We start from the raw sequence: 11,350 nt of genomic DNA, 5'->3' as shown, positions 1-11,350 counted from the left end.
GTGCAAAGGGTAAAAGAACTGAAGGTTTATCACATAATCACTGGGATTCTACCTGGCCAGGACAATTGATGATAATTGTGAATCATGTGATACGTTTTTGACTTTATGGTGTGGACTCATAGGGATGAGTGCTATTTGTCAAAGTGATGAAACAAACAGATCTTGGGGTATACACACACTCTCCGGATATTAGGTTTTCGGATTCATCTTCTTTAAGATCACTTTCATGGTAGATCAACGTGTCGCGTGCTTTTCATTCACGACTTGCTACTTCCACGGATATCATGATACGTGTGCTAGGGTCACACGAACCATTTGCCGTGTGAGACACACAAAATGGCTAAGCATTCTACTTAAATGCTTCTCTTAGAAACCTTCTTCGCCGTTGTGAGTGGGGGAGATGTTGGAAATAAGGTTGGATAGACGCCTACCAAGATAAGGATAAACCATCGAGTATAGGACTCTATCCTATCGATATTAGATGAGTATAGGATTCTATCCTATCAGATATTAGATGAGTATATGACTCTATCCTATCGATATTAGATGAGTATAGGACTTCATCCTATCGATATTAGATGAGTATATGACTCTATCCTATCTGATATTAGATGAGTATAGGACTCTATCCTATCCAATATTGAGGAGGTGGGAACCTCTATAAATAGACCCCCCACCTCTCACATATAAATCATCCAAACAACAAGAAAAGTTCTCTCTCCTTTAATGGCAGCCTCCAACATTTTCTAAAGTATAAGCCAATAATTTGTGGAGATTCCATAGGTGGTATCCTCCCTAGCCATTGTCAGTTCTTGGTTCTTGGTTCGTGAAAAAAAAAGGTTTCTTCCCGTTCGTGGTTGGAACTTGACTCCAGCAAAGTTAAGAAGAAGAAGATCTTGAGTGTGCCAAGAACATCTTCTCCTGTAGATCAAAGCTTGGAACTTCAAATTGAAAGCTGTGACCAAGGTGCGATCTTACGTTTCATTTGCTATTTTATGCATGTGGTATAACGTAATTGTATATATCGTAGGAATCATGCATGATATATCGAAAAAATCCTACAGTAACTGCTCATATTGAGCAAAACTCATCTCTCCTGGAACTGCAATGATAGCTTTAGAAACTAACTTTCTAATGTGCGACTCAGCAGTCTCTTTCATGTTGGAAAAAATGAGAGATGTGATGCAAATTGGGGGAAATTGTTTTCCATAGGCTTCAAGCCATGCTTCTCCATTGTGACCCCCTAACCATCTTCATATCTTTCGGTATCATGGGGTCATCAAACTTCCTGCCCAAAAGACGCCGAATCCCAAAAATAGTGTTCGTGGGATTGGTATGCACCCTGAACTTGGCGTCAGCTCCATACATACCTTTCTCAAAAGAAAAGAATGATGGTGAATTGGTAATCACCTTTGCACCTTTTCCTTCCATAAATGCCAAACAAATATTAGTGGCACCAAAAGCGTTCTTCTTTAACGGAGGTGATGAATCTGTTGCTGTTGTTTTAGTGTGTTCCTACAGAAAAGAGAAAGAATTCAATATTTTTAGTTAATTAATTAATAAGAGGTGATGATGATGTTCATACCTTATGATTATCATCAGGATGATCAGAAGATAGAATTTTGGATTCAAGGAAATGAGCCAAGGTTTCGTCCTCGTGTTCTTCCGAAACTGTGAGAGACCTTTTTTTTTAGGTGGGGTGTTTCACGGAGAAGAGTGGGGTTTTGTTTCTGTCAATAAGAAAAGGCGGTTAGAGCATCTCTAGGTGGTGGTAGCATACTCTTCAAATTTGAAGAATGCTACCACAGAATCTGATAGCAAATTTCGACCAACTCTAGGTGGTCGCAAATTAAATGGTCGCATAAAAATTCATTGGGGACCCACACGATGCGACATTAGTCTTGGGCGGGCGACGATTGCTGGTAATGTCGCGCCGATCTAATGTCGCGTGCTATGTTTTATTTAATGTCGCGGCGACAGTCGGACTTTTGTCATTTTACAAATTTTTTTTCAACTCAGTCACTCTAGTTAGTAGGAAAAAAATGAGTTCCGACGACGAATCCGTCTATAATAACCAAACACGATGGAGTGGTGGCGGTGAAGAAGAAGAAAACAGTGCATACGTTTGGGATAATCCCAGTGGTGATCTAGATGATGAACCAACCACTTCCGGAGCTGGAAATCAAGGAGCTGAGGCTGACGATCCATTGCTGCTTCAATATCAGCAAGTCGATTTTGAATTTCCTGCGGATGCTATTGATTTCAGCCATCTTAGGCCGGTGTCTAAGAGGTTTCATGATAGGCATGTCTCAAGAGTTGTTCTTGAACAACAGGTATGTATTTTAATTTCATAAATTAGTAGTAGTAGTAGTTAATTTTAGTAGTTCAATACATATATTTTTATTTTTATTTTTTAATTTTAGTTTCATTTTATGCATTACATCGAGAGATGTGTTATGTATCGGGTTCGGTGCACTCCACGTGCGCTTAGGACGTGGTGGGATGATATTAAGAAAGTCGGTGCACTTGACCATGTTAGAGATGCAATTTTAGCGACTCCCTTTGCTCATCTAGTTGACATCCCTTACAATAAGACTAACATTCAGGGAGTTATTAATGGTTTAGTTGAGAGATGGTGGGATAGTACACATACTTTTCACTTCCCTCAGGGAGAGTTGGGCTTCACTCCATTAGATTTTTGCATGATATCTGGTTTGAGTATAGGATTAGGTAATCCGTTGAGATGTAGCACTGAATTCCAGAGTTGTGCCCAAATGATGACTTTCTTCCCTTGTCGTAGGAGTCATATGGCGATCTTTGGTGTTAGGATTTACGGTATCAAGGCTGCATACATTACACCGTTGACTCTTGATTCGAGTTTGCAGTTTTGATAGATTATTTGTCACTTGATTCGATGATGGTCAAACACATGTTGATGAGTATGTAAGAGCTTTACGTATGTATTTGATGGGTGTCTTCTTTTTTCCTTCTGGCCATTCCACGATTAACTTGGGATTTCTAGCTAACTTTGAGCACTTGCATGAGTTGGGCGGTATTGATTTTGGTGGAGCCATATATTGCCATTTGTTGCGTTGTTTAGATAGGGCTTCTCGACAGACTGGTGTTGTCAGTAGTCCCCAGATGGGAGGGTTTGTCATTCTCTTAGAGGTATGGTTTTATGAGTATTTCCGTGCTGCAAATCCTATCCTCACAAAGTATACCGATGAGAGGCCTAGGCTTAGGGCCTTGGCACGGACCTTGTCGAGCTCGTCGACCCGGTGAGATCGGTCATAACATAACTTCTGTCCGAACCCAGATCGAGCTTAGCACACAGGCTTCTATTGTTTGGAGGCCTTGGAGGACATCTGTGCACATCGGCGCGAATGACTGTAGATATGCATTGTTCATTTCTCATAGGAGGATGGTATTCACTTGTGGGAGTGATATGGAGTGGTATTTAGGGGATAGATGTTACAGACAGCTCACACCATACTTTGGTATCCCTCCTGATCCGCCTACCCATGTATCAGAGGCTAAGGACATGACCTTAGAGCAAGTCATCGAGAGTAACGTGCATTGGACTTGGCTATAGGCTTCTGACCTAGTTACATTGCAGACTTATGAGCAGTACTACCGTTACTGGTTTAGGGTGTCTATTGGTCATTTGCTCCCGGTTTGTAGGTTAGGTCGTCAGGGCAACATTCATATACGGTTAGCAATTTGGGTGTCGGTATGAATTCAGATTGGCCATCCATCACAGCGACGTTTCACTGGACTGTGCACACATTTGTTCGACAAAGACGGATCCCCTCGGTCGAGTGGCCTTGGTTTTCAGTTTGAAGCGATCCGAGTGGCGGGACGATTTACCGACCCATTTCTTCTATTGATGCCACTTTCGCGTCGTCACAGTTAAAGCGACCTTGGACATCTATCTCCGGTAATTATTTTTATTGGTTTTGTTTTATTATTTTGGTTTATTATGAAAATGTCATAAATTATTAATGAATAATTATTTCGGGATGACCTCGCATGATGAGATATGAGACAAGCATTAGTGTAAATGATGGCTTGCGCTCCTCGGTGTTCGCTTCTCGGTGTTGAGAGAGAGACTTCTTTCCCGTGCTCATGTGGATTATGGCGATTTGCAATGCCAGATTGATGAGTTACATGCTCGGATTGATCGCACAAGGGTGAGTTCATCCGCGGCATGGAATGACGGAGAGTTCAAAGACAAGGGCGGTCGAGGAGGAGTTCACGGCAGAGGAGGCGTATGTAGGATAGTCTAGGAGGTTGTTGTATGATGATTATTATTATGTTGTGTGATTTAGAATTGTTCATTTGATCATTTTGATATGTTGTGTGATTATTATTATGTTGTGTGATTTAGAATTTACTTCCTTTGATTTAGCAAATGAATTACAATTTTTATTAATAGAACGACAACTAATACATGATTGCAAAAACATAAAATAAAAATAAATAAATAAAAGATAACTATTACATATCACCCTTATTACATACTACTAGAGTTACTCTAATTATCAAGCCAGTCATCATTTTCTTCATCATTGGCTTCTTCGTTGTTGGAAGCTTCATTTGTACTACTTGCTCCAGCTTTTTTTTTCATATTTAGCTACAATTGCATCTTGTTTTAGCTCTAAAACCCTTCGCAAACGAGGATTGACATTGTCGAGTGACATTGCCAACAACCTAGTCTCATTTTCCTCCTCTCTAACACGGAGTTTTTCTTGCTTCAAAAATAACTTTTTTTGTGTCTTCTCTTGCTTCAATTTCATCATACTTTGAAATTGCTCATTTTGAATCTCTTATTTATTTCTTCTACTTTCTTTAAAAGCTTCAAGAAAATCATCCATATTTTTAGCAGTGGATGCAACATTACCCTCAACAGTAGAAGCAACTTTCTTGTTCTTCTCAATTTCTTTGCTCTGCTTCCTACCGACTGACCTCTCCAAAAAACCTTCGGTACTGCTAGGATCGTACTCCGAGTACAGTGAAGGTGAAGGGGTAGAGTAAGGCGTTGAAGGGTTGGGTTGAGGGTGAAGAATCGAAACCTTCAACATCTCCGGATCTTGCTTTCTTCTTTGGTCTTGGAGCAAGCGTTTCGTTGCGTAACTGAGTTCTTTGCCACTTTGGCGTATTTTTGACTAGATTATAACAATCTTGCCATATCCATGGTTTTCCAGTAGTAGCCGCATAAGTTGTTGCTGCGTCCGAAAGCTACGTTTATTAAAAAAAAAAAAAAAAAAATCAATATCAAGTAGTATATAAAATGAAGTATAAATTAAACGAAGTATAAACGAATCTTACAATGTCTTCACGTCCCCACCCGCTTGGAGGTTGTTCTTCAAGCTTTCTTAGTATAGCATGATATTTGTTGAAGAACGGTAAAATAATCGCTCAACGTTGTGAAACTCCCTTCCACTTACGGTTGCGGTCAAAACCTTGAATTTGATTCATTCTAGCCATAATTCGTTCCCAATAAACTTGACCCGATTGATCATTCCCTACTATAGGATCTTCTCCAATCTCAATCCATGCTCTAGTAAGAGCAATATTTTCTTCATTTGTCCAACTTGGACCCCTTCCTTGTTTTGGTTGTGACATTGAGAGTGTTATGTGTGAAAGGTTGAGAGTGTTGTGTGTGAAATGGTTGAGAGTGTTGTGTGTGAAAATGAAGAAGGAGATGAGTGTAGATATAGGAGGTAGAAATCCGGCCGTTTTTTGCCCGTTGGAGCACGCGACATTAGGAGTGGCGCGCGACAGTGGTAATGGCGCGCCTTGGTTGTGGTAAAAGTCAAAAAAGTGGCGCGACATTAGTAATGGCGCGCGACATTACTATTAATAAGCTCCGCATCCGCATCCAAATTGCCAAATTTGCGAACAAGAATGCGAACAAGCAGGTGATGCGACCACGAATGCGACCACCTAAAGTTGGAATTCCGGGAAATTCCGACGCATTTCTTCAAATTTGAAGAATGCGACCACGGATACGCCCACCTAGAGATGCTCTTAGGTTACGAAGGGTAGGATTCTTTTTTTATTAGATAATTACTAAAATAGCCCGTGCAATGCGATTGAATCGAAATAACCGGGCGTAAAATTTTTTTAAAATTTTAAGCTGGGGTTAGGCAGACCCCTACCTGCATTAATCAATTAAATCTTACATATATAGTACCCGCTGCATCCTCCTCGACAATCCTATGTAAATCTTTCTCTAGAGGAGGACCAACATGCAAAATATCCCTTACATGGGAACTAGAGAGTCCTGCAACGTGGTCTGCGACTCGATTGGTCTCCCGATATACATGTGTAAAAATACAGCTTATAAAGTTGGACGACAGTTCTAGGATATGTGTTAGCACATCGAGACAGTTCCACGGAGGCTTAGCCAGTTTTGTTATCATTTGGATTGCTACCAGAGAGTTTGACGATACATCTACATTCTCAAAACCCATCTCTATGCATCTGCCCAGCCCAACCTCTATAGCTTTCAGCTCCTGGAACAGGACTGATCGCTCACCACCACTACCAGAATACGCTGCCAGAACTTCCCCCTTGCAATTCCTGATTGCTCCACCATGCCCTGTACCTTCTCCTGTCACAGACCCATCCGTATTCAGCTTGACGCGATCTTGTTCTGGCGGTGTCCATTGACAATGCTGTTGTGTCGCTCTTTGGAACTTGACCTGGATGCCGATAGCCTGAGCCAATCTTCTGGCTTCATTTGTGTCCTCCATTTCCAGTACTTGTACCTGCGTGTAGGTTTTCATATTCCTTAGAATTCTTCTCAAAACCACTGATGCTGGCCTTTCCTGATTTTGAAACCTTCGCGCATTTCGCTCCTTCCAAATTTCATCAACCGCCGCGCAAATGAAGCTCTTATATATTTCAGCCACCAAACTCGATCCCCTACACAATCTCAGGATAGATGACCACTCTCTATTGGAATTCCTACTATCCGTAACTATACCCAAAATCTCTTTGATTCCATTGATGATCTCGCGTGAGAAAATACATTCGAAGTAGAGGTGATTGGAGTACTCCCTACTTTGATGGGACAAGCAACAAGAAGAGTGAGAGAGTATCTTCTTTTGTACTAACCTGTCTTGGGTAGATAGGTTGTTGGAAAACAATTGCCAACAAGTGAAAGAATGCCGAGGGATTACCCGGTCGGCCCCATACCGATCTCTGCCACTTTACTTTTTCTCTTTGCACCTTAACGCTTTGATATGCACTTTTTTTGATGTGAGCGACCCACTATGATGAGGAAGCCACACCACTTTCGGTCTCCAAACAAGATGGCGATTAACCGGTGTGTTCAGGATATCCTCTTTGAGTATGTGAGACTGCAACTCGTACACTGTGTTATTCCACTCTCCATTTGTCACGAGTTCCTTCACTGTTGCATTGAGAGGAAGCTGAAGTTACGCTCTTTAGCGTGAGGATTGTTGATGGGGGCTACTATCACACCAAATGTCATGCCAGAGAAGCGTGTGTCTTTACCATTTGCGATCGAGTATCTAATCAGCTCTCTTGCTTCTTTTCGACACTTCAAGATATTTCTCCATGACCATGAACAATCAGCTGGAATCGGCATGGTCCACAAGTATTTACTTCTCAACTGATTCTCCCAAATCCATTTGACCCAGACACTGCTGTCTTTACTTGCTATCTTAAACAGTAGCCCACACTGAGCAGCCTTATTCCATATTTTCACATTCATTATGCCTAAGCCACCTTCCTCCTTTTTTTTTGGCATATAGTACCCAAGCTTGCTTGATGTACGCATCTCTTTGCTTCTGTCCCACTCCAGAGAAAAGTGGCGCATATCTTCTCCACCTGTTCAAGGACCATTAACAATAAAATGAACGTACGAGCCCAATAGATGTTTAGAGAACTCAAGACCGATAGAATCGGTTGTAGTAAGCCTGCATGGGATAAAAGTTTAAACTTTCCATCCCGATTCTACCGGTTATCCTCTCAATCAAAGGTTGGCGGTCTTTGATACCCGTCGATCGAAAACGGTTAGGGAGCCCAAGATATCTCGGGTGGTTTCACTAATTCCAGCCCGATGTCGAGCGGCTGTTGCTTCTTGTTGCTCCATGGCACCCGTCATGATTGTGGTCTTTTGAGAATTAATTTTCAGGCCGGCGCTTCACTAAAGATCGTAAACACTCCACGAGAGCTTCATAGAGCTTACTTCCCTTTGCAGAAAAATAAGAACATCGTCCATGAATGCCAAATCGTCAACAAAGATCTCTTGCATTTGAATGGTAGTGCATGAGATTTGAAGCAATGCTCTCCCGATTACAATACCCGAATTTCCATGACAATGACAAATAGGTATGGCGACATGGGGTCACCACTGTCTCGATCCTCTCCTCCAAAAAAACCTTTCCGCGACCCATTCACCAAGATAGAATAGAATGGCGAGCTGAAACACATTTGTATCCATCGGCGATATTCAAGGGGGAAGCCAAATCTCTCCGAGATATAGAAATTGATTGCCAACCAACCGTATCATAGGCTTTCCTGATATCTAGTTTAATAGAACATCTGGGCGTACCATGTTTTCTATTGTACCCTCTTAACACTTCATGCGCCATGAGGATGTTATCTTGTATAGATCTCCCTGGGATAAAAGCAGACTGATTCTCATGAACAAGGTCAGAAATCACCAATTGCATTCTAGAAGTGATTACTTTGGATATACACTTGTATATCGTGTTGCACAGTGCAATGGGGCGAAAATTTTCCACTCTTGTAGGGTTGCTCACCTTTGGAATGAGGCACAAGAAAGTAGCATTTATACCCCGCGGCATCTTAAAGTTTCTGAATACATTTTGGACTGCACTTATGACATCGTCTCCCACTGTTTCCCAGCACTGTTTGAAGAAAAATGGATTAAACCCATCAGGTCCCGGCACTTTGTTGTTCTCCATATCAAAAATTGCCTTTCTTATCTCCGTCCCCGTCACCTCGGCATCTAGAACATTACACAGATTCGCTGCTATAGTGTTCCGAACTCTCAGCTCCATGAAGAACTCTCTTCCCCTGGCGGTCTTTAACTGCGATTATGACATCATCCCGGTGAAGTAGGCAACAATAATCTCTCGCCATACGCTTTGTCCATGGATTTGTCTCCCATTTTCGTTGACAATAGTCCATATACCTTTCTTAGCTATCTTTTCCTTCAATGAATTGAAGAAATAACTTGTGCATCTATCGCCATCAATCATCCACTTTTCCTCAGCTTTCTGGTCCATATCAATCGCTTCTGCTCTAGCGAGATTGATATATTTCTTCATGGCCTCCCTTTTCGCCTCTCTAGCACGCGACATCATCAGACTTGTGTTGGAGCAAAACTTGAGCATCTTGTAGTTTCTGTCTTGCTACAATTACTCGCTCATGGAGATTGGAGAAGTTTCTCCGAGCCCATGGTCGAATCCTTACCTTTAGCAGCTTAAGTTTCTGCATCAACTTGTACATCGGGTTATTAACAATTTCTGTTTCCCAGACTTCCTCTAGCATACTCTTGAACTCTGGCTGAGTAACCCAAAAGTTGCGAAACCTGAAAGGGGTGGGTTTTTTAGAGAAGTCATTCCAAGTTAGGAGCATAGGTGAGTGATCCGAGACCCCTTGCGGCAAAAATTCAACTAACGCTTGTGGGTAGTGAGTTAGCCACAAATTATTAACCAGGCATCTATCTATCCTCGACATGATTCTGGCTGTTCCAATGGACTTATTCCACCAAGTATAAAAGAATCCCCGTAGATTTGATGTCCGACCCGACCGCGTCGAAGACATATCTTAAAATCAGCCGCTTCATTCGGATGCATTGGTTCTCCCCCTAATCTTTCATCTGCAGTCAGAATGTTATTGAAGTCTCCTGTTACGCACCATGGTTGATGTATCGATTTTTGTATGTCTATCACCTCATTCCACAACTCTCTCCTTTCTTGTAGTGCGTTACTACTGATATACCACAATGAATAAGAATTCTTGACTTCGGAAGATAGGTAACTCTACAATGTATGAACTGTTCAAACCTGTCAAAAGAGCCACTTTGACAACATTCGATCCCAAAGAAACCCAAATTCTGCTGGCCCGACTCCGGCCATAATTATTAGTATGCTCGGGAAGGGCAGCAAATATTTCTAATGATATCATACTTGGATACTTAACTTTCGTTTCCGGTGGTCCAAAGATACCGCGACTTCTTATCTACCCTCACCTTATTGATTTCCTTTTACTTTTAAAAGATCATTAGCTCCCCTCACATTCCAAATACAAATAGGACCTATCATTTAGAATTTTGGGTGTTTGTTTTTTGACCCCTTGGGTCGCCCCATGCTCTTCTTTCCTTGTTTTGCCTTTCCACTTGATTCCTTGGTATTCTTTCCTTTGTTCTTTCTCTCAATACCACTCCTTGGAGTAACTGGAGATTGTAATTCAGCCAGTGGAATATTGTTCTTATCCTTAAAGTAGATGGTTTCATCCTCCTCGATGGCTCGCATCCTCTAAGTCCCCATTTCTAGTGGCTTCCGGGGAGGTTGTTATATTCATTCTGTTCTAAATCATAGTGCATCAGGGGATTCGAGTTTGTCTGGATATCATCACTCTGTCTATCCTCCACATACGGAACTAGTGCCGCAAACATATTACTCTGACTCATTTCAGTATCACTATCGCTCTCATAACCTTGTGCATTCCACCAGGCGGATTACGGTTCTTACGGGGTTGTGATCACTACTGCCATCTCTGAGCCCTCACTTCTATCCAGAATCATGTTTGTTGCATTGACTACCACCGCAGAGCCCTCTACCAGTTGGGTTGTCTCGTCCGTAGCCACTAGTCCTTCAGCATTCTCAGTCACCACTGATGACTCATCAGTGCTCCTTAGAACCCCTTCACTTCCAATTGCTATTACATTCAAGCATAACTCATCCATTGAGACTTCATTAGGATTACCTATTGTGTTGTCCACGCCCTCAGCATAGGCTGTTTCCGCTCTCCTGTTTATGACTACAGCATCACTTTGCCCTCTGTTAATTTCCCCTATCTCATTTATAGTGTTTCCAATGTCCTCCACCTCCACAGTAGAGATCACCCCACCTTCCACCCGAGGATCTATCCTTTGATTATTGCCCCTCCTGAAGCATCCATCTGTTTTGTGTCCAAATCTCTTACAATTATCGCAGAGTTTTGGGATCCACCCATATTCTACTGCTATCTTTCTTACATCCTCTCCTCCCATATTGATATCAAATGTCTCAGGTAACTCTGAGTCAATTTCTACCAAAACACAAACCCTAGCATACAAGAGCCT

The 11,350-nt window shown here is 41.9% G+C and overlaps 1 protein-coding gene across 1 annotated transcript; it reads right to left on the bottom strand.

Annotated features, from left to right (window-relative positions):
- Positions 1-6,170: 6,170 nt before the first annotated feature.
- Positions 6,171-6,758, bottom strand: LOC147476880 (uncharacterized). The gene has a single exon (XM_086585850.1). The coding sequence runs from the start codon at positions 6,756-6,758 to the stop codon at positions 6,171-6,173; it is 588 nt and encodes a 195-aa protein (XP_086441976.1).
- Between the last annotated feature and the right edge of the window lie 4,592 nt (positions 6,759-11,350).

Source organism: Coptis chinensis, chromosome 9 (assembly GCF_015680905.1).
Source record: "Coptis chinensis isolate HL-2020 chromosome 9, ASM1568090v1, whole genome shotgun sequence".
NCBI lineage: Eukaryota > Viridiplantae > Streptophyta > Magnoliopsida > Ranunculales > Ranunculaceae > Coptis > Coptis chinensis.
The sequence above is the reverse complement of the archived record's forward strand: the minus strand, read 5'-3'. Positions and strand labels throughout refer to the sequence as shown.

Excerpts from the sequence above, each read along its gene's own strand:
- LOC147476880 (XM_086585850.1), bottom strand. The coding sequence starts at position 6,758 with ATGGAGGACACAAATGAAGCCAGAAGATTGGCTCAGGCTATCGGCATC.